Source organism: Pelophylax lessonae, assembly GCF_965119305.1.
Source record: "Pelophylax lessonae genome assembly, chromosome: 5".
NCBI classification, from domain to species: Eukaryota; Metazoa; Chordata; class Amphibia; order Anura; family Ranidae; genus Pelophylax; species Pelophylax lessonae.
Window position 1 is genome coordinate 209015442 of NC_138772.1, and position 24556 is coordinate 209039997.

At 45.4% G+C, this 24556-nt stretch overlaps 1 protein-coding gene across 1 annotated transcript in view; it reads right to left on the reverse strand.

The window, feature by feature from the left end:
- The window catches only part of COA1 (cytochrome c oxidase assembly factor 1), an 83428-nt gene that overhangs the window by 12531 nt on the left and 46341 nt on the right, over nucleotides 1-24556 (reverse strand). The window contains exons 2-3 of the mRNA XM_082259516.1: nucleotides 10607-10705; nucleotides 8887-9038 (exon numbers count right to left, since the gene is read on the reverse strand). Coding sequence (XP_082115642.1) covers nucleotides 8887-9038; nucleotides 10607-10700 — 246 coding nt within the window. The 5' untranslated portion in view covers nucleotides 10701-10705. The remainder of the gene's footprint in view (nucleotides 1-8886; nucleotides 9039-10606; nucleotides 10706-24556) is intronic.

Below are 24556 nucleotides of genomic sequence, written 5' to 3' on the forward strand. Positions count from 1 at the left end.
TATATTAGTAGAGTGTACATTGACAGGAAAGGGTGAAACTCAATCCTTAGGACCACAGGATCAAAAAGTGATCTTTTTGAACCACTAAGAAATAGTGGAGTGTGAAGCTGGCTTCTTCCTGCAGGAATCATCTGGGATGAAAAAGATCATATCAATCTTCCAAATGGAAGTAGTAGCTCCAAGATAAACATTTATAACACAAACTAAATCCAGACAATAAAGGGAAGTCTCCTTCTGATGTACTGGACCTGGACTTCTGGTTGAGGTGAAAGGCTGAAACGGCCTTAGAAAGTTAAAGAGGCTTTAGGCCTCAACACCATATTGTTTCCACCTACGTTTAGAAAGGGTTCTTTACAAGACAGGGCCACAAGGTCAGGCACGCATCCAGCAGTGGTGATGGCAACAAGGACAGCAACCTTGTAACTAAATGTGGAAAGGGGATTATCTCTAACAGGTTCAAAGGGTGGTCTTTGGGAAGCCAAAAGGTGCAAAATTAAATTTACATAGAGTGATAAGTGAAGTACAGGCGGAGACACTTGACTAAAACCTTTAATGAATGAATGGGAGGTTAGTGGTTTCTGGAACAAGATCCAAAGCACCAAGATCTGAACCTTAAAGCGGAGTTCCGGGCACAAAAACAATATTTTTTTTTTGTGCCCCTCCGCTAGGTAGACCTCACCTGAAAAGGAATTGGATAGTTATTTATTTTTTTTTTTGTTTACTCACCTTGTAATTGAAGATCGAAGATACTCACCTCAGAGTACTTCCTCCCTCGGAGCCGCGGCTCACCCCGTCACTTCCTGTCTCGCTATGATTCCTGGGAGCTGAACGTCATAGCTCCCAGGAATCAATGCGACGGCACCGGCCCCGCTCGTCATTTCCGGGCGACGCCGCATTCCCCTGCTAAACAGCTTCTGGGCATGCCCAGAAGCTGTTTAGGAATGCGGCGCTGCACCGGAAGTGATGAGAGGGGCCGGTGCAGGCGCATTCTGGGACAAGAAGACGCGGAAGAAGACACAGAAGAGGACCGTGCCGGCTTCAGCTGCCCACAAGAGAGATGGAAACGCTGTGGAAGAAATTTTATAAGTAAGTATTTCTTCTAAAAGGTAAGTGCGAACCGGGACAGATCAGAGGCTAGCCATTGTGGAATGTGCTAGCCCTGAAGGTCCCGGGGGTATGTTTAGTAAAAAATGACTTCTGTGCCCGGAACTCCGCTTTAAGACAGCCTGATTGACTGTATGGGCAGGCTGATTGTACCAAAGTAGATCTATATTGCCTCTGCGGCCAGAATTAGCAATCAAGGTTGCAATTTGGCTCATGAAATCCTGTGTAACTGTGGTGAAATACTCCTTGGATAAAGCCAAGGAGGGGCCTAAGGCCTCATACACACAGGCTTATAAACTTATGCTCAAAATATGCTGGATTTTGTCTGCCAGAACTTGGCAGAAAAAATGCCTTTAAGTATGCGGTTTCATGCACGTATGGCATTGAGCATAAAAGCATTATATTGGTCATAAAATGACTGTATTCTAGTGACTGGAAAACATTTAAACACATAGGTGCTCATTTATGTGCATTCACACGTAAATTATGATCAAAAGCTCATCCCAGATTGCACCTTTGAGGATTTTTTGCTCTTGAAATACGGATCCACTGTAAACGCCTGATGTGCATGGCCACATAGCCTAACATAGAGTTGCATTTAAAATCATAAAAAAAATGCTGAACAACTGTGAAAATCCCCTTTTTAAGCCAGTGTGCATGAGCCTCAACAGAGCTCATGAAGATTTTGAATAATTACCACTCTGCACTCCTACTGTGAAAATAAACTACTGTATGTGATGTAAATGATTCACTATCTCAGCTGCTGTAATATACACCCTAGTGATATTTAAGCTTATTGGGTAGCTATTTTACCACATACCACAAAATATGACATAGATATTAAAAATATGCACATAATTCTAGCACAGCAAGGTAGAATTGTATGCATATTTTTGAAATTTAATATAAAATATCCACCTGATTAGAGCTAATGAAGACTCTGAGGACTACAGGGATTTAGTAGAAGACAACTTTCCAGGCTGTCAGTGTCAAGCCTATCAGTTGGAGCCCTGCAAGAAGCACCAAAAGCGATAATAGATTGTGATCTGGAGCCCTTGAATACTCACAAACCGGTTTCTAGTAGCAGGATAGGTTCAAGTGGCTGACAAGGTTACTGTAGGCAGCAGCAAGGAATAACCGAGGTGGAACTGTGTGTCTCCTATGATTAGGAGCAGTGATGGGTAGGTGCTACCCCACGCTGAATTATAGAGTGCAGAGTGTTAACAAGTAACACTTCACCTAATGACGTAGCACGCAATTCCTCAGATTCTTAACCCTTTTTTTGGAAACCAATAGAAAATAGGGAGAATATTGGCACCCAAATGAGTTAGCTCCCAATGCTAAGCCAAAACAGCCTACTCATCAATTGGTCTTCAGAGACAGGGTTCATCAGATGCTGTACCACAGCTTTGGACCTGGAAAGCACTCTGCAGCTAACTAACACAGTATGCAGAGGTCTAGAAAGTGCCACAAGCAGGAGTTTGGTGCTCAAAGGTCACATTCCAGGCAAACCCTGCAATTGCCCAGTCCAGCGGGTTTCGGTTATGACCTCCAAAGCTCTTGCTGAAGATATGCCGATAGCAGAATTAAGAAGCCAGTTCAAGCAGCGTGTAAAAAAGTCTTGATTAAAAAAATAATCTTACATAAAAAGGAAAAATGTCTAGGAAAAAGAATTAAGCTTTTCCTGACAGACTCCATGGCAGCATACGTATCGGGTTTGGCCCCGCCTCCAAACCTACCCATAGGACCTCACTCCCATAAATCTTTGCTCCTGTTCAGCACACGTGTTCTTTTTTTGTCCTCCAAAGGATTACCTGATATCCTACCTGAAGATGGATTCCGGGTGATGGATAGCTCTACCAGTCGGGTATGGAGCTCTCCAATAAGCCCCAGCTGCTGCGGGGTATGGAGTAGGGGCGAAGATGTATGCAGCCTTGGCCAAAAAGCCCAGCTGCTGCGGGTGGCCGGTACCCTAAGAATGAGATAAGTCCGGTGTGTGCATCCATCCCTGGTGATCTGCGGTCCGTGAGTACAAAGTCCTCCATGGCAGCTATTTTGTTTATATATTGCTTGCTTGTGCCTTTATGTCTTACCTGGTTTTTCTCCTGCCTTCCCTGGTGGCTAGTGGTCCGGGGCCGGTCAGCGATTCACTTCCTGACCGGCCTCCGGTGCGCGCTACTGCGCATGTGCGGCGCCTCGGGATCGAGGCTTGGTTCTCGCGCATGCGCAGTGTAAGCACGGCGCATGCGCAGTAAGCTGGCGTCGGTGGCGATCGCTGATGACGTCACCAGGCGCCATATTTAAACCCCAGAGCTGTCAGCAGTGTTGTGTTTGTACACACTGCTGATATTGGGTGTTACACATACGAAAATCGTTCGTTTTTGTGGTCATTCTGCTGTGCGCTGCCGCTCTGCCTGCTATCCTTGGTTCCTGGTGAGTACTGGCCCCAGTTTGGGAGCAACCCCCCCCCCCCCCCCGCGCTTTGCTGGTTTTTCTGACATGCTGTCCGGCTCATTCTTGTAGGTCAGCATCAGAATGGAAGCTACCTTGCCCTCCGGTGGTCAGCCCGCCCCTAACAGGTATTTGGGGCTTCTTGGTGGGGTTGTGGGTTATAGGGGGTGGGGGTAGGAACTCAAGTGTTCCTAGCTTCCTGTCTGTGTTTTTCTGTTTTTTCTCTTGTTCACAGCCCTCCTCGTTCAGAGACTAGGCACTCTTCTCAAAGAAGTGAAAGGCGCTCAAGCTCTCGCACCGGCACTCTACTGGTAAGTCCCGTTCGGGCTCACATCATCGTAAAGCGTCCACTTCAGCCAGCCACGCACAGAGACCTGACAAAGCAGGTTGCAGAGGCTGTGGCGCTAGTGTCCCGGAGAGGAAGCTTTTCTGTGACAGATGTTTCTCCCAGGCTGCGGGAGAAAGGGATACTTCTGATCAACGCATTGAGGCTTTGGTCAAGAGAGTGGTAAAGGACTCTTTGGCAGAGTTGGGTGTCAGTCGTTCTCAAGACACTGCAACGGCTTCCCCAAGCCCTTCCCCTGTAGCACTACAGGTACAGGAAGATTTCGAGTCGACCCACACAAGCCATCAGTCGATGCTCTTGTCGGGTAGCGACTCTGAAGATGAAGATCCCTGCTTGGGTTTTGAATATTCCTTGGTGCCTTCCCTGGTTAAGGCGGTCAGAGAGACCTTAAATTGGGAAGAGTCAGCTGTTCCCCCTCCCAAGCAGAAGAAGTACTTTAAACAGCTCAATAAGGAGCGTGTTAATTTTCCCTTCCTGGGAGAGTTGGGTGAAATCATCTTAGAGGAGTGGAAAAAGGTGGAACGAAAGAATTCCTTAGTATCCAAGATGGCTAAACTTTACCCCTTCAAAGAGGATGACGTGAAACATCTTGAGTCTCCTCCCCTAGTTGACGCAGCAGTCATGAGACTGGTCAAGCACGTGACCCTTCCATTAGAGGATACGGTCTCATTTAAAGACCCGTTGGACCGAAGGATGGACTCTGATTTGAAGAGAATCTACCTTACAGCAGGTATGGCCTGTAAACCAATCCTGGCTTTGGCTGCTCTATCCAAAGCCATGGAGTCTTGGGCTGATGTGGTAGACGAATCGGTCAGATCGGTTTCGGAGGAGGTGGCCAGAAGCGCTCCAATCCAGGAGCTTAGGCTGGGCGCGTCGTTCCTTGGGGAGGCTTCCATAGACTTGATCCGTCTATTGGCAAGAGTTATGCTGTCCTCGGTCACAGCTAAGAGAGCTCTTTGGCTCCGCCCTTGGGTTGCGGATCCGGCATCAAAGCAAGTTTGGTGCCGTATTCCCTTTGAGGGGTCCTCCCTTTTTGGGAATAAACTTGACGAGGCCATAACCCGGGCTACGGGCGGTAAGTCTGGGTTTCTTCCCCAGGATCGGCGCCAGTTCAATGTCAAGAAAGGACAGCCTACCAGAAAATTTGTGCCTGACCGGGCCAGGGAAGCTCGTTCTTATAGACCTGGTCGGGAGTTCAACCGGAACTGGAGATCAAGACAGTCTTCCAGGAAGACGACAAAGAACGTCTCCTCGGGGGACCGTGAGCCCACTAAGTCCTTTTGAAGGTGGGCCCGCTCAGACGCGTCGGGTGGGTGCGCGTCTACGCTCCTTCCGACATGTCTGGGCGGCTTCGATTCAGGACCCCTGGGCCGTCAGGACGGTGTCTTCAGGCCACAAGTGGGTCTTCAAGGAGAGGCCAGGCTCAAGGTTCCTGCCTACTGCCATACCATGCCTAGAAGAAAGGCGTCAGATTTTGTTTTCTTACGTCGAAGCTCTCATTGCTCAAGGGGCTGTCATCTCCGTTCCAGAGTCCGAGCGAGGCCAAGGAATATATTCTCCGCTCTTTCTGGTCCAAAAGAAGAACGGATCATGGAGACCAGTAATAGATTTGACCTTCTTGAACAAATTCATAAAAAAAGAAAGGTTCAAAATGGAGACCCTGTTGTCCATACAGCAGTCAGTCCAGCCGGCAGATTGGATGGTGTCCATCGACTTGAAAGACGCCTACTTTCATGTCCCTGTGGACGAAGATTTTCAAAGGTTTCTCCGGTTCGAAGTGGGAGGATTACATCTTCAGTTTATCTGTCTCCCATTCGGGCTCTCAACATCTCCACGGACCTTTTCAAAAATCTTATTGGCCGTGGTAGCCCTACTGAGATTGAAAGGTATCCGTCTTCACCACTATTTGGACGATCTACTCCTGTTGTCCCAAGACAGAGATCAACTATTAGTTCATCTGGAGCAGGTCGTGTCCACTCTCCAGAAGTTTGGTTGGTTACTCAACAAGGAGAAGAGTCACCTGATTCCAACTCAGTCCCTGATCTACTTGGGCGCTCTGTTCGACACAGAGAAGGCGACTATCTCTCTTCCAGAAGAAAAGATAGGGACTCTTCGAGACAGGATTCGCTTTGCCCTCTCATCCTCTCATCTTCAGGCACGTCAATGCCTGAAGGTGATCGGGACTATGGTCGCAGTAGTCCCCATGGTGAAGTGGGCCCTGTGGAGGATGAGACCCTTTCAGAAGGGATTCCTTCAGCAATGGGATACGTGGCATCTGGATCAACGCATCTTCTTAACCCCTTCAATGAGAGCGAGTCTCCCCTGGTGGTTATGCAGAGACCACCTGCTGAACTGCCACTCTCTGAAGCCAGCTCCGTGGGTAGTGGTTACCTCGGACGCCAGCAACATAGGCTGGGGTGCCCACTGTCTGTCGGAGGTGGCACAGGGCAGGTGGGAGTTTTCCACTCGAGGAATAGTATCCAACATACTAGAACTCCGAGCAGCATTCCAAGCTCTTCGAGCATTTGCTCACCTGACAAAAGACCAACCTGTCATGCTGCGCCTGGACAACACCTCAGCAGTGGCATACATCAGGAAACAAGGGGGAACACGCAGCTGGTCCCTATTGAGAGAAGTGGAGCCGATTATGTCCTGGGCACAGAAAAATCTCTCGAATCTTTCAGCGGTTTATGTTCCAGGAGTCCAGAATGTCAAAGCAGACTTCTTGTCCAGAGTGGATCTGGACAACAACGAGTGGTCCCTTCACACGGAAACGTTCAACTGGATCCTAACATTGGGGTTTTCTCCAGAGGTAGACCTCTTCGCCTCCCCCTGCAATCACAAACTGCCGAAGTACTACTCAAGATTCAGAGATCCACAAGCATCAGGGATAGATGCACTCTCGGATCAGTGGAGATTCCACAGGGCATACGCCTTCCCACCAATTCCGATTGTGTTGCAGTTCCTTCGGAGACTCAGGTCGGAGCCAGTGGAGGTAGTGGCGGTGATTCCCTTCTGGCCGAACAGGCCATGGTTTCCCCTTCTGACGCTACTCAGTGTCCAAGACCCAATTCCGCTACCCTTCAGACCGGATCTGTTGTCCCAGGGGTCTGTGCTCCATCCGTGCCCAGACCGTTTACATCTCAAGGTCTGGATGCTGAGAGGAGGAGGTTACAGGCTTTAGGCTGTCCAGAAACGGCAATCTCGACATTACTTAGTGCTAGAAGAAGCTCAACGAACAGGGTGTATCAGAGAATCTGGGAAAAATTTTCTGCACAACTGAATACAAGGCCTGATCCTCAATCTTCAATTAAGATCCAGGATGTATTGAGCTTTCTCCAATCAGGACTGGATTTGCCTCTATCAGTGAGTTCGCTCAGAGTCCAGGTCTCGGCTATTTCCGCTTTTACAGGGATCTCCTGGGCCACTCATGCCCTAATTCGTCAGTTCTTCCAAGGGGCAGTGAGAATCAGACCTCAGAGAAAACCCAGGTTTCCCAAGTGGGATCTGCCACTAGTTCTGGATTTCCTGGCGTGTCAGATTCAGGACATGTCTGATTCCTTGACCATAAGAGAGCTTACACTGATAACAGTGTTTCTAGTAGCTATAACCTCAGCAAAGAGAGTGTCGGAAATTGGGTCCTTTGGGACACAAGAGCCTTTCTTAACCTTTTTTCCTGACAGAGTGGTGCTCATCCCCATGCTGGATGCGAGACCAAAAAGGACTTCTGTCTTCCATGAAAACATAGAAACAGTATTACCAACCTTTAGACAGGAAGAGGAAGAATCTTCGGTTCATCCGCTGGATGTTGGAGTGTGTATTAAGAAATATTTAGATGCCACTTCCTCTTTCAGAAAATCAGAACATCTCTTTGTTACCTTCTATGGAAAAAACAAAGGTTCAAGAGCCTCGACGAGATCCATTTCCTCTTGGATCATCCAGACCATCCAGTGGGCTTATAGGGCTAAGGGCTTGACCCCTCCAGCAGTAGTTACAGCTCATTCGACGCGGAGCATCTCTACCTCCTGGGCAGTATCCAGACATGTGGCTCCTGAAGTCATTTGCAGAGCAGCGTCGTGGTCCTCTATTAACACTTTCTTATCCCATTACTGTGTTGAGCCAGCGGCTCTTTCTTCTGTGAATTTCGGTTTGCAAGTCCTGTCTGTTTGACAAAATGCATTAAACTTTTCTGTTCAGCACCTGCCCACCCTGTGTGTACGGCGAGTTATTTCCCGATACGTATGCTGCCATGGAGTCTGTCAGGAAAACGGAAAATTTATATCAAATACTTACCGTAATTTTCCTTTCCTGATGGACTCCATGGCAGCAGGAGTTCCCTCCCGGATTTCTGTGGAGGATAGTTACAGAACACGTGTGCTGAACAGGAGCAAAGATTTATGGGAGTGAGGTCCTATGGGTAGGTTTGGAGGCGGGGCCAAACCCGATACGTATGCTGCCATGGAGTCCATCAGGAAAGGAAAATTACGGTAAGTATTTGATATAAATTTTCCGTTTTCTTAGTAGAGAAAAGGTGTCTTTTCTGGGCATTATAGAGTGGGAGGGGCTATGGCAGGCTGTTTTTTTTCACACCGGTGTCCAAATCCTCCTGTAGGCCACAGTAAAACCTAAATGTCTCTAAATCCGGTGTCCTTTAATGAGTGAGAAAATAAAATGTGGGGTGTCATTTTGCTAACCTAAACACTGGTCTTCAAATAGATATTGCTCTGCTGAAGGGGTGGCTTATCAAAGACAAAACAGTGTTGATATAGTATAAAACTGGCTTAGCAGATCTATGTAGGTGGGAATGGGTTTAGGTTTCTACCAATTGTTCAGACATTTAGAGAATTGATTTAGCCAACATAATGGAGAAATGCACAAAGAAGTTGGTGGGTTTCTAAAATAAGGTGTTACTCAGAAAAAGATTGGCAAATTGATTTTCTTTTAAATTGCAAATAGTATCTCTATCACTACTGTATAGGACAAACCTGAGCTGTTGACTTGTCAACATGGTTGTATTTGTCCATCAACCTGAGAGAGTGAACTTTAAGAGGTGGTGCCCCTATAATCTCTAGAGCACTAGGCTGAGATTCCAGCTTCTCAATAGCGCCTGTGAAATATTCTTTCTTGGAAAATGACTCTGCAATAAAGATAAACAAAAATTAAAAAAAAAAAATTATATATATATATATATATATATATATATATATATATATATATATATATATATATATATACATATACACACACATATACACACAATATATACATATATATATATATATATATATATATATATATATATATATATATATATATATACACATACACACACACATATACATATACACTGTATATTACAGATACTTATATAGAGCCGTCAATTTACAGCGTGCTTTACATATATTAAACATTTACATCAGTCCCTGCCCTAAAGGAGCTTACAATCTAATGTCCCTAAAGCCTAGTTCACACTACTATTTTTTTTCATTCAACCCGGAAAAAAAAAATGACAGCTCCGGTTGCGGCCGCTGTACTAACAATCTGATTTTAGTACAGCGGTCTCCCCTTCTGTTCTATTGTGTTCTGACAGGGATATGGCCCCCTGCCAGAACACTCCAGAGCCCTGATCGGGAGTCGGTTGACTGCTGGTTTTTCAGCATGATCGTCTGGCCAAACAAGCTTCTGTCAGACTGGCTGCCATACACTTGGGCCGAATGTTGGCCGGTTTTTACTTAACCGGCTGATGTCGCCTATCATTTGGCCCATGTGTACTAGGCTTAATTTACATTCCCACATAAACATACTAGGCAGAAGCCACCCTGTAGGTAATAACCTACCAGGATTTCTTTGGAGTGTGAGAGGAAACCGGAGTACCCAGAGGAAACCCACGCAGGCACAGGTAGAACATGTAAACGCCATGCAGGTAGTGCAGTGGTTGGGATTCAAACCGCCAACTCTAGTGCTGCTAGGTGGAAATGCTAACCACTTAGCCACTGTGCTGCCTATATATATATATATATATATATATATATATATATATATATATATATATGTATGTATATATATATAAAAATATATATATAAATAGTTAGAATATCAACTTAAAAGTACAGTACCTTATTGCAGGTTTTTAAAGCAAAGTAAAACCCGTCTTCTAATCTACATCTTATAGCCTGTCCCCGTCACTATCACCAACCAAAGTTGTCAAATATATACAGTAGCTAACAGCATCTCTTGGCTCCCTTCAGCTGCCATTACCAAAGCACAGCAGGGCCACGTAGGGCTGCTACAAAACAGCAGAATCTATGTTCAGTGGGGCCCCTAAGTAGCTGGCTCTGTCTAAATACCATCTCTTGACTACACCCCTGCTACAAATCTGTGCTCTGGTGATGGTGGCATAAGGAAGCCAGGGGGCTGCTGTTAAGGAATTATCTGATAGTTTAGCCTGTTAGATGGTTCTACAAATAAATTTCAGGCATTTTTCCTGCCGTAGATGCACGTGAAAAGGCATAGCCTGCAAATGAATCCAAGATTGTCCAGCCAAAATCAAAAACAGCATGGTGTAAATATAGTTTGTTTGAACCTTTAGTAGAAAGTCATGATTATATAAAAATAAGACCTGTCCCCGCATTCCTATAGGTCCACTTTGCTAAAACATAAAGTTACCTTAAATATAGTACATTTTCCACATTTCTATGCACTTACTCTGTATCAGATAATACATTGTCGCACATCCTGTTGAAGATACCACGGTGAAAAAAATAGCCAAATTTTTGAGCTGTTGCCAAGATGCAGGCATCCTTCCTGTAAAGACAGAAACACAGCTGTTTACTCCTCCTTACTCAGGCATTTACAAGGTGTCTTGTGTGGAAGATGGCGTGACGACAAAATCGCTGCTTTGTGTGTAAATAACATGTTATTTTACTATCATTCACCTGAATGAATACTTAAAAATGGAAACCACAGACATGGCCTAGAGAAAAGTAGTGTGGGGAGGTCATATAAAGGTAGCTGATTCACTATCTAACCGAAACAAGATGATACCAGTATGTAGGTGCACAAGGGTTTGTTTAGTTCTTTATACTGAATTCTATATTTATGTCTGCCTAACATATAATGATATGCTGAAAAAACATTTTGACAAAGTGGAGTTCCACCCAAAAGTGGAACCTCCGCTTATATGCTTCCTCCCCCCCCCCCCCCCCCCCCTCTGGTGTCACATTTGGCCCCTTTCAAGGGGGAGGGGGAACGGGAACCTGTTTTTGACAGGTACTGTTCCCCACTTCCGATACCTCATAAGTTTGGCCCCCCTCCTTCTTCCTCCGCCGCGCCAATAAGAAAACGCAGCGCGATTAGCACATGCGCAGTAGGGAACCAGCTGTGAAGCCGAAAGGCTTCACTGCCGGGTTCCCTTATCCTGAATGGTACCCTGAATGGTGTTTTACTTTGGGAGGCAGAAGGCGAAGCTGTACACTCCACAATGTGCTAACTTCTCCACAAAGGGATGGGATGTTTCTAGTCTGTAATGGGCTTCTGCTGAATTGATAAAAGACTGGAATTTTCACCAGTGATCAACAGGTGTTGTACATAGTGAACCAAGTTCATGCAGGAGGAAGGAGGAAGAAGATTTCTTTTTAAATAGGAAAGAAGTTGTCTTCTTTTTGTTCTGTGATCTGGACATTTTCAAGTTGGGCATCCCATAATTCCCTACCCCATCCAATTCATTGTCCCCCCAAAAAAAAACAACAAAAAACAAGCCAAGAACTGTTTACTACGTTTCAGTTAATCAAGGAAATGCTGTGTGACTGGCTGTGAAGCAATGGGGAACCCAGACATCAGCAACTTCTGTGGGCTTACCTGAATAACCAGTATTTGGCCATGACAAGAGGGTTTGAGGTATGTGCAGGGACCTCTAGATGCCTGCACTTTATATTTGCAACAGTTTTGTCTAAGAAAGCTCTCTGACAATAGGCTGTAATGATCTTCAGCCAACAAGCTGATTGAATACTACACATGTGAATATACAGTATATTTATATAGGACGCTTGCTATCTGCAAGGCAGGAACCGCTGGTTGTGCAGCAGGATAACAAACAATGATAAAGGTGACTACCTTTTATAGTTACAGTCCCTGGAACTGACAAGAGCCAGTGCTGTGATGTCTACCCTAAGAGAAAGTGTAATGACATACTGTATTCTTTTTTTTTTTTCAAGCATAATGGACAGAAATTTAACGATGAAAAAAAACAGTCTGTGTTCAAAAGGATGATCACAACTTCATGATGGCCTCCATAATGTTATCTGTCCTTAGCTATGATATCCTACTTCTGCATCTTTGGTCATTCTTTACAGCAGAGAGCACAATAAGCAATGATTAACTTGTAGTGGTGTTTAGGGGTCTAGGGCATCATATGTGGATTGAGGACTGCCAAATATGCATTTGAAATATAATTTTTTGGCTTTTATGATTATACACACCACCAACCAATATCCCAATAACAACACTTCTGAGTTTCCAGATCTGGCTTATGAAACCTATCCTCGATGACATATACATTAATCTAAAGTAAGTGTGATATATAGGATGTGAATAACCTCAAAGTCAATAGACATGAAAGTACCACATAAGCAGCGCTTTGGGTCAATACATAAATAAATATGTGCAAGTAAAAAAGAGAGAGGTGAGAGTGATGTACTATGTATATACACAACAGTCCATCTGACAGCTCCAGAGGGATGACCCATCACCACGACGTGAAGAAAAGATATGGATGACAAACTTCCACCACACTGCGTGACCCCCTAGGCAGTCAACACTCACCAAATGCCTGAAAATAGTAAGCCTTCAAAGGAAACATGGACCCAGGATCGCTCCACCGAATGCTACACACTAGCAGATGTCCAAGAGTATCACACTCGAGAGTGGCTCAATGTTAACTGGAATACTCCAACCGGCATCACTATGTATATACACAACAGTCCATCTGACAGCTCCAGAGGGATGACCCGTCACCACGACGTGAAGAAAAGATATGGGTGACAAACTTCCACCCCACCGCGTGACCCCCTAGGCAGTCAACACTCACCAAATGCCTGAAAATAGTAAGCCTTCAAAGGAAACATGGACCCAGGATCGCTCCACCGAATGCTACACACTAGCAGATGTCCAAGAGTATCACACTCGAGAGTGGCTCAATGTTAACTGGAATACTCCAACCGGCATCACTATGTATATACACAACAGTCCATCTGACAGCTCCAGAGGGATGACCCGTCACCACGACGTGAAGAAAAGATATGGATGACAAACTTCCACCACACCGCGTGACCCCCTAGGCAGTCAACACTCACCAAATGCCTGAAAATAGTAAGCCTTCAAAGGAAACATGGACCCAGGATTGCTCCACCGAATGCTACACACTAGCAGATGTCCAAGAGTATCACACTCGAGAGTGGCTCAATGTTAACTGGAATACTCCAACCGGCATCACATGTGTGCACAAAGGAAAAACGCTCATAGGGCAGTAGTCCAAATAACAATCTTTATTGCTAAAATGAGCCCATCCCCCTCACATCAAACTCACATGTTAAAAACAGAAGCTAGGCATGTAAACGAGTGGAGATGACCAGATGTTATGCGGCCAGAATCTCACCAATTGCTAATATACCGTTTTCAATATATATGGTTTTAGCACATCTACATCCTCCATTTTTAGTGCAGGGTGATTGAGATATCTGGCCCTTGGGTTTTTTATTCTCTCTCCTAGTTTTTTTTTAATCTAAAGTAAGTGCCTTTAAGAACAGATCGTAAAAAAAAAAAAAAAAATCAGTTTTACCATTACATAGAATAAATATGTAGACTTTGCAAATACCAAGAGGCTTTTACATTATTCTCCATGCAGCATCATACATTTATACTCAATGTTTTATATACTGCACATACACATCAGTCCCTGTTTTCAAGGAGCTTGCACTACAAGGTTTTGATCTCACGTACATACTTTCGCCAATTTGTACAGCATATCTTTGTAGTGTGAGAAGAAACTGGACTACCTGGAGGAAACCCACTCAATCACAGGGAGAACATGCAAACTCTATGCACATAGTGTCCTGGCTGGAATTCCAACTTTGGACTCGAATGCTACAAGGTCAAAATGCTAACCACTAAGTTATTTTGTCTATTGCTAAAGCTGGCCATAGGCAGTTCGAATCTCAGCCAGGTCAGCAGGGACCGGCCGAGATTTGAACCATGTAGTCGATCGATCACCAGCCTGCCGGATTTTTCATGCGATCATTGCCAGTGACTATAGCCACTACCAAAATGAAGAGTAAGTTCTCCCAGCCAGACGGCTCCCCCCCCCCCCCCTGCCAGCCACTACCAAAATTAAGAGTAAGTTCTCCCAGCCAGACGGCTCCCCCCCCCCTGCCAGAAAAACACAATAGCTCCCCAGGAGGTATTCCCCCCATCAACACTGACTGTATTGATGAGGGAATCGAGTAATTTTCTTTCCTGCAACCTGTAGTTGCAGGAAAGAAAATCACACCGTCAATGGCTGGCTTAAGCTTCACTTAAAAAAAAAAAAAAAATGCTTTAGTCTGGAGGCCACTTTAACACTGAGATATCTTATATACATCACAAAACCTTCCTTTAAAATATCTTAGAACATTAAAAACCTGCAACTTTTAGTTATACATGCGATGGCTAGATCTCTTTGGGCATCCTTGTTGGCACTCTCTTACTGGCAAACACTAGAATTGGCAAAACACTAAAGGTTGCCTTCTAGAAGACAGGATTTTCTCCCCAGCACGTTTGATTTGCTGAATCCTTAAGCCACTTGATGGGATTAACCAAATCTACACTAATTTACACGTCTTCATTAAGACAAGGCACTAACAGTCATGACAAGGACTTGACCTTCTCATATATCTTTTACTTAGTCGCTTTATTTAAAAGGTGAAAAGGTGATCAAAAAAAGAGAATATAAAAACAAGGACAAACCTTTGTTCATAGGCATAAGTGATAACTGATCAGGTTATTTCTATGCTGTACTATGTGTAATTTCCTTAAAATTATTTAAAACTTTTAGTTTTTTTTTTTTATGTTACAATCATTTTTTATTGGTTATACTGTTTAACTGTGAGAAAAAAATGGTGATAAACCAAAACGAACTGCGCAAATGGGTGTTTGTACACAAAATTACAGTGTACTAAAATTTTCTAATAATCGTGAATACATAAATGAATAAATAAATAAATGGATAAATCTGTGAATATATATATAAAATATGTGGGAATGCCTTCCACACTGCGAGCAGCAAACAAACAACGTGTTGACGTGATAAATGTGAGATTTGAGAGTATATATTGCGCTCAACAACAATATTCACAAAAGGTGCATGGATGCATATAAATAAATGAATAAATATTTAAAAAACAGTCCAGTTGTGCTTAATACCATCGATGGTGATTGAGGACCACAACAATTGATAAAAGCACAAACCCAGCATAAATAAATAAAGTCCTTTTTGGTGCTTAAAATATCAAGGCGATTATATGGTTAACCGCAGCAGTGATTAAAAGCACAGACTTGATAGAAGTGGTGTTTAGAACCTTCACCCAGTGCTCTTAATAAATACTCCTTACCAGAAGGATATGACCCCTTGATTATAGGGGGTCACAACAAACATTGGTATCCACAACGAATCCAGATCATCCACATAGCTTTTCCTCTCACCAGCAAGGATGTATGACCAGATAAAATTAGAGGACATATAGGGGCAATAAAAAGGAGACTCTCATAGTGCAGTATAATCAACATTTTATTGATACAAGTTGCACTTACTACATATCGTATATTAGTCCGCCTTATTGCAATCAGAATCTCGGTTAGTTGGTGTGTAGAACGCCGCTCCACGCTTGCGTTCCGCCAACCCGGAAGTCTACGGTCTCACGCTCCCTGTTTAACTGTATACAGTTTTCTTAAGAAAATCTTTTTTTGTGAATCTGTTGTAAAGTTTCTTACCTGGAGATCCTGCCAGTAACCGGTTATAGGCTGACAATGCTAATCTTCTGCTTCTCAGTTAGCAGCAATGTTGTCAGCCTGCCATAAATGTTTCTTCATTTGGCTACTGGACTGCCTATCTGATAGACCTTATAGGCAACTAGCAGCTAACTAATGGAGAACACACGGCAGAGAGAAAAAAAACACTTGTGCTAATTGTGAGGCAGGGGAAAGGGTTGTTACTGGCAGGATCTACACATAAGGAACTTTGCAACAGACTAAAAAAAAAAAAAAAAAAGAATTTGCTCAAAGCTGAACTCCAGGAAACTTTGCAGTGCAGTGGGGCTGCACACACACTGCAAGGGTTATCTGCTCGTTTCTGTGTAGGGGATTTACCAAAACAGATTTACTTACCTGATCCTTTGCTCCTTCAGGCTCTCCTCCACTGCTAGACCAGTTCCTGCAGCTGCTCAAGCGTTCTAAGGTCCTCTGACATCATTAGGACCAAAGCAAAAGACACAGCCATGCAATGGACATAAGGACATGGAGGTACAGTCCACCGTCATGGAGGAATGCCATTTGCCTAGGGAGTAGATGATCGGGTAAGTAGGAGTGCTTTTACTGTCCACTAAACTAAAAAGCAATCAACCCTTGTCGTGTGGGGTTAAAGACAAACTAAAGTTTTTTCCACTGCAGCGATTTGAAATTCATAAGCTCCTTCACTTGCACCAATATTTTGGTCTTCTTGGGATGACGTAATTTACCAAGGCACCCTCAGCTCAGTGTACACTGTAAAGAAGTTAAGACGCAGGAAGGTAAAAAACATTTATTACAGGAAAGACATAGGGTGGTTTTACTAAAACTGGTGGGAGCAAAATCTGCTGCAGCTGTGCATGGTAGCCAATCAGCTTCTAATTTCACCTTGTACAATTAAAGCGCAACTCAACTTTTGTTGAGAAAAAAACATTACCCTTTGGATGATCTATGTACATTGCAAGGATTATAACAAACTTTGTTGCAGATTCCTACCTTTTGTTATTCTGAAGAAATCACTGCTTGTTCCTCTGTGCTGAGTGGGTCTAATGGGAGTGGTTTCATAATTATCACGCAGCTGTGGCAGCTGCAGAGCACTAATGAGAAATATTGCTGGGTCTGCATCTCTTTAGAAGTGTTCCTATTGGGGGGCGCATGCGCGGGACTCGGGGAGACGGACATGTCTGCCTGAGCTCCGCTCCGTAGTGAGACATCCCGCCGCCTATAGCAGTGACCAGCCGAGCGATCCTTAGCCCGTGAGTCACCCTCGGTCAGCCGACATCCCTCCACACCCCACCATGGTGTCTGGCGGCGTGAAATCCAGGATGAAGAGCCGCAATATCCGCGATGCACTTGTGAGAGCCTCTTCCAAGATGGCGCCGCCTCTCTCCTCACGCTCCAGCCCCGGCTTCTCCAAGACCCCCAGAGACAACTTGCCTCACCCAGATGAAGGCGAGTCGGATACTGATGCCCCTCTCTCCCGGGGAGCCACAGCCTTTGACCCCTCGCAGGCTGCACTGATCCAACACTTGAGCGTATCCTGAATAAAGCCCTCCAGCACACATCTGAACAAATTACAGACAGGCTCACTAGGGAGATCAGGGAACTTGGCCAGCGCAACTCAGACCTGGAATACAAAGCAGAGGAACTTGAAGTGAGCATTCACAACCACTCTGAGGAACTTGAGACCCTCAGAGAGGAAAACTTAGCCCCACAAGCTCAACTTGAGGACCAGGAGAATAGAGCTAGAAGATCTAACATTAGAATCAGGGGGATCCCTGAGACTGTTGTGGACCTGCAATCCACCGTTACTGCTCTCTTTCAGGAACTCTCCCCTTCCATCCCTATTGAACGCCTGGAAATGGACCGGGTCCACAGGGCCTTGCCCCCCGTAAGCCTGAGGGACCCCCCAGAGATATCATAGCCAAACTACACTACTACAGAACAAAGGAACAACTCCTACAAGCCGCCAGGCAGAAGGACACCCTCTTGTTCCAAGGCTATTCATATCAGCTGTTCACTGATCTCTGTAAAGCCATGATCACAAGATGCAGGGAATTCAAGCCCCTTCTCCAGATCCTGCAGCAACACCAGATCATTTACTCCTGGGGTTTCCCATTTTCTGTTCGATTTACCTTCCAGGGGCGCAAGCACACCTGCAAAACAACTGAGGACCTCCAACATCTTCTCCATGAGCTGCATTTGTCCCCCTCCCCTGAGTTCTCTGCGTCACAACAGCACCGCAGACGCTCTGCATCACGCTCCCCGCAGAAAGCCGATGCCTCCACATCTGCCACTCCTAAACGGAGTCGTCTCATCTCCCCTCTGCCAACGTCCGTAGATTCCATGGACTGATAACCCTGAGTGGCCCCAGGCCCTGGATTCATCCTTTTATGCTTTTGAATTCTTACACTTCATCATCTTGATTGTAGTAACTGGTTATCTTTCTCCTGTTTTGCCTCCTGCTTCTGCGCAGCGGACCTCCCATACTGCACTGTTGAAGTTGTTGCTGGAACACCCATCCATTCGTCTGACCTGCACTGGCGCGTTCGCCAACACTGAACTCCCACGCTCTTCCCGGGACGGTAACTATGGCGTGTTTTTTTTTTTTTATTTTTTTCATTTTTTCCTCTGACATTATATTTTTGAATTTTTCACAACGAATACCCTCTTTCTCTTGCTAGTAGCACTGACCTCCAGCAGGTCCCCATACTTTTGTATGACATTTTTTGTGTGTTGCTTTTTGTTTTTGTGGCGCGGCTACCATTGGCCCTTCCCTGGGTCCCTCACGGGCCGTAACACACTGTTCCTCAAACTATTTATTCAATTTACAAATGTACTGTATTGTCTTTACCATTGCTTACAACTTCTGGTCACCAATTGTTCTCTATCAGTCTTATACTTCTACAGGCGGTTTGTCTCCTGTCGGCAGTCACTGCTGCCCCCTTCTCGCCTCCGGAACCCTCCTTTTGGAGACTTCCCGAGGTGACTCCATTCCCTCTGAGCAGATGGACTCCCTCTCCACAGACGGACTACTGTTTGCTCTCAAGATTTTATTGCTATCTCAACACATCTCAATGTCCCCTCTACCCCCCTTCTTTCTCCCTTCAATGTCCTCCTCCCCCTGCCCTCCCTCCTTTTCTTCCCCCTCCCCCCTACTTGCCGGGGGGGCACAGTTAATGAACACATGATCGCCATTTTTTGCTCCTCTCCCCTTGCCTCACGATGGCCTCCTTGAATGTCTTGTCCCTAAATGTTCAGGGCCTCAACTCCCCACAAAAACGCTGCAAAGCCTTTCGTTCCCTAGCTTCACTTGACGTACATGTTGCGTGCCTCCAGGAAATCCATTTTTCCACCTTGCATACACCTAACGGCCTCTTACCCTCAGTTTTTCGCGGCCTCGGCTACTGTAAAGAAAAGGGGGGTTCTCATTGCGTTCCACCGTAAGGCTCCATTCATACTCCACTCCACTGTAGCTGACCCTGAAGGCAGGTACTTGATACTCACTGGTTCATTGTTAGACACAGAAGTCACTCTAGCGTCCTACTACGCACCAAATTCGAAACCCCTCTCCTTCCTCTCACACTTTCTGCAGATAATTGAACAACATAAAAAAGGTACAGTCATTCTTTGTGGTGACTCCAATCAGGTCTTATATCCATTCCTAGACAAGTCCCCGGTCTCTCTTTCTCAGCCTACGCAGAGGCTTTCTTTCCAACACCTTCTCCAAACTCATTCTCTAGTGGACACCTGGCGCGAACTTAACCCGAATAAGCGTCAATACACCTATTACTCTCATCCACATAAAGTATCTTCACGCATAGATCATATATTCACCTCTGTGGCCTCCTCCCCTGCTCTCCTGTCCTCTTCTATTCTACCAATTCCATGGTCCGATCATAACGCAGTGATCTCCACCTTTGACTCCCTGGTCCCCAAGCAACACACCTTCTCTTGGTGCTTAAACAACTCCCTCCTGGCCGACCCCTCTCATAGAGTCGAAGTGGCTGCAGCCATTAAGGAATATATTTCTCACAACGACACTACTGACGTCACTCCTCTCACACTATGGGAAGCCCATAAATTGGTGCTTCGCGGCACCCTCATTAGTCTGGCCTCCCGTCGCAAGAAAGAGCGCCAGCTTCTCTACCGTACCCTTAATTCCACCTTCGCTCTAGCTCATGAACGCTTCCAAGCGGACCCGACCTCAGCTAATAAAGTTGCCCTTGACAAAGCAACACTGGAACTGGACCTTTTTCTCACAGAATCCGCTGAAAAGCAGCTCAGGCGTTCCCAACACCAGTTCTACACTAAAGCTAACAAACCCGACACCTTCTTGGCACCTTCTTGACACAAACATCCTCCACGACTTACACTAGCAACCCACTTAAGATTCTGGAGACCTTCCGTCTACACCTCTCAAAACTTTATTCCCCCCCACCGCCTCCACCTGACTCCAAGATCACCGAATTCTTTTCTGACCTCACCTTGCATTCACTGTCTGCCTCTCAACGAGAAGATTTGGATAGACCCATATCTGATCTCGAAATCCGCAATGCCATCAAGTCTCTCAAACTCAACAAGAGGCCTGGGCCCGACGGCTTCACGGCCTCTTACTACAAGCATTTTTCTGACCTCCTGACCCCCATGCTTTCTAAAGCTTATAACTCCTTACTTACGGGCCACTCTCTCAGTCCCGACTCTTTGAAAGCAGCTATCTCCATGATACCCAAACCACAAACTGATGATTCTTCTTGGACTAACTATCGCCCGATCTCCCTCCTTAACATAGACATAAAAATTATGGCCAAAATACTGTCAGCCCGTCTTAATCTTGTCATAGGCTCCTTGATCCATAGAGACCAGACTGGTTTCATCCCCTGTCGTCAAACGGGAGACAACGTACGCAGGGCAATTCATCTTGCCTACCAGGCCCGCCGTTGCCACATCCCTGCGTGCTTTGTCTCCCTCGATATTCGGAAAGCCTTTGACACTTTATCATGGACCTACCTGCAATCGGTACTACGAATCTGGGGTTTCGGCCCCCATTTCCTATCCTGGATCTCATCATTGTATTCTACCCCCTCTGCCTTTATTCGCTATGCAGGCTTCCAGTCCTCTACTTTCTCCGTAGGCTGTGGCACTAGACAGGGCTGCCCCTTATCCCCTCTCCTTTTTGCACTTGCAATTGAGCCGCTTGCCCATAAGATCCGTTCCAACCAGAATGTAAAAGGAATTGAACTAGGTGGTCACCATCATAAATTATGCTTATTTGCAGACGACATCCTTCTATTCCTCACCTCCCCACTCACCTCTACTCCCAATCGCCTAGCTATTCTGCAACAATTTGCCCATGTCTCTGGCTTGGTTGTCAACACCCACAAATCCAAAGCACTCAATATTTCCCTGCCTGCGCCCCTCCTCACACAACTACAATCGGTGCTCCCCTTCTCCTGGGCCACTCACCACATTCCCTATCTAGGGGTAAAGCTCACGGCTAACCCTCTTGACCTTTATGCAGCTAACTATCCTCCTGTGCTGCAACACCTTACTAGGCTTATGCACACTTGGTCCTCACTTCCCTTAGCTTGGATGGGTCGCATCACAGTTGTTAAAATGGCCTTGCTGCCCAAAATATTGTACCTATTTCGGGTTCTACCCTTACATGTCCCCTCCTACTACCTGCGTCAGCTCCAAAGCCGGACCTTCTTCTACGTTTGGGGTAAAATTAGACCCAGGGTATCCCGACAGATTCTTCACCTCCACAAACTGCAAGGCGGGCTGGGTCTTCCCCATTACGCCAAATATTACCAGGCAGCCCAACTGACCAAATGGCATGCTACTCAGGAAATTCCCCTATGGGTGGCCCTCGAAGCGGTCGAATGTGATCCTTTATCGGTGGCCAACTTACTGTGGTTAAAGTCCTCTGATCGCAGATCGATTACCAACCCCATTCTGCGCCAATCCCTGCACCTTTGGGACACCCTAAAGTTTAAATACAAGCTTCAGTCGCCCCATAACCCGCTTCTCTCCTACCTCCACAACTCGTCCTTCCCCCTCAGCTTGGGAATCCCCGTCCTCTTTCCAACGTTGGTCACCAGCTGGCCTCCTCCGGGCCCACTCCTTGATCGTTTTCGATACATTTAAATCCTTTCAGGCTCTCCGAGACTCACACCAATTCTGAGATCTTCCGCTACCTACAAATTAAACACTTTCTATCCCGCCACATACGTACAGACACATCTTTACCCACCTTGTCCTCATTCGAACACGTCTGTCTCCATGACCCACACACCCGAGGTCTAATATCTATGCTTTACTCTAGACTTTCTGAACCCCTAATCCGAGCTCTCCTAACATATGCGTCTAACTGGGTACGAGACTTGGGCATTACACTTGAGCCTGCGGACTGGTCCAAGATCTGGCAGACGACAAAGACAGCCTCCCAAAATATTGTGGCTTCCGAAACTAATTATAAGGTGCTTATGCGTGGTACCTTGTGTTAGCTCGTATTGCTAAATTCCAACCCTCATACTCTCAGGCCTGTTTCCGAGGATGTCAGGATGCGGGCACTCATTTGCATATCTGGTGGTCCTGCCTTGTGGTCCAACGATTTTGGAAGGCTATCTTTCACATTCTCTCTACCCTCATGGACACACTCATCCACCCTGACCCCTGTCTCGCCCTCTTAAACATGAAATCAGATGACGTTTCCAAACGGCAGCACAAATTGTTCTTACAAGTCACGACAGCTGCTAAATAAACAAACCATAGCTAAAGCTTGGAAAACCCCCCAACTACCTCTTCCCGAAGTGAAACACAGAATCACCAATGCCATGCTTCATGCGAAAATTGAAGCAGTCCTGCTGGACAGGGTCGAGAAGTTTGACAAATTATGGCAACCATGGGTAGACCACTTTCTCCCTCCGAACTTTGATAGCTCTCTCTTATTGCCCTGAACGGCATCTTCGCGATGCTTATATCCACCAGTAGTTACCCTGCTCCCCCCCCCGGCGACCCCCCTTCCCCCCCCCCCATTTTTTCCCCTTCCACCTTCCTACTTTCCCCCCATTCCTTCCCCCCCCCGTTTTGTCCCCCCGCCTCCCCCCTTCCTCCCTATTCTTACCCCTCTTTCTTATAACAATATCCCGCCATATGTACAATACTTTGTCTTTTAATCTTCCCCACAGTGGTTACTTCTCTTCACATTCCTTACACAAATCATTTCACCTTTCTGCTACAGTTTACATCTTGTTTGACCTACTGCCAAGGTCTCCTGACCTAACCAGGCTTCCTTCCGTGCTCTGGGCCGTGTATTGTGACCTCCGATGACAATACCTTCATGCATGCTATATGACCCACTGAAGGCGCAGTCATGCGCGGGCACAGCAAGTTCCCTTTTAGGGGTGCCCGGGTGTTGGCTGTGCTGGATGGATCTCCCTTCTGGGTCGTCACCCACATGGCTCTTGAACCTGTCTGTTAACCTGGTTTGCTTTGTTACTATCACCGGTTTACTGTTGTTACCTGTTGTGCAAATGTAACCTCTCCTGCTCTGATTGTACATGTTGCGTTGTATTTACTTCTGTTTTCAATAAAATGTTTGAATGAGGAGTGCTTAGTCATAATTATGGGTTATGACTAAGCACTCCTACTTGTGAAACATGTCAGCTGTAACCTATCCTGCGCTATTGTCCCATGCATGAAGAATAAAGGATGTTTTATTGGATTACAAAAAAAAAAAAAAAAAAGAAGTGTTCCTATTGGGAGTATCTCACCAAAAATGAAATTTTTGTTGCAGGGGACGCCTGAAATCTGGGAAAATCAGTGAACCAATCACACAAGCAGGAAATGATGTCTCGGGGTGTGGTCAGTACACATTCTGTGTACAGAACAACTCCAGGTAGCCATATTGCATTTTCAGAAAATTACAATACAGTAGTTGCAGATTGAAAAGGAAATGTCATTTTTAATAACATTCAATAACAATATGATTTGTGTCGCAACTGTATACGCTATATTTTTTCTTTATTTGCAATTTTTGTTTTCCAAGAAAGTGGAGTTACCCTTTAAGGTTTGAAAGGTCTGCTCTGCACTGTGTGAAGTAGCTGTCTCCATAGAAGTCCATAGGGATTTCCACTATGTTGCAGAGCGCAGAGGCTGGTACCACAATCCAAAGTAGAAGCGCAGTACTCTTTAGTTATAACTTTCTTGGAGTTCCTATTAGTCTGTACCCTTCCTTCTCTCTAATAAATCACCAAGCAGCATTTCACCTGTCCAAATTAGATTGGTGGTTGTAAGTGTGGACACTTGGACAGGCTTTCTTTTTGCGAGAAAATAAGGTGTCAATGGAAGGCATGTTTCCCGTACACATAGCAAGGCTTAATTTCCGATTTGTTTGCAGTGTATGTATTATGCTTTTCAAAGTGTCCTTTGACATACAAGCAGAAAAGAGGAAGAAGGAGAGATAAACTCATTAATCAAACATTGTATTATTTCATAGCAAACACTTCACAAAGGAATTCCATGATTCATTCTTACATACGGCACATTGGCATTTATAGTATTTCACAGGTGGGTGGGAAATCTTTGGTATGGATTGTATTATAGTGACCCTGCACTTAG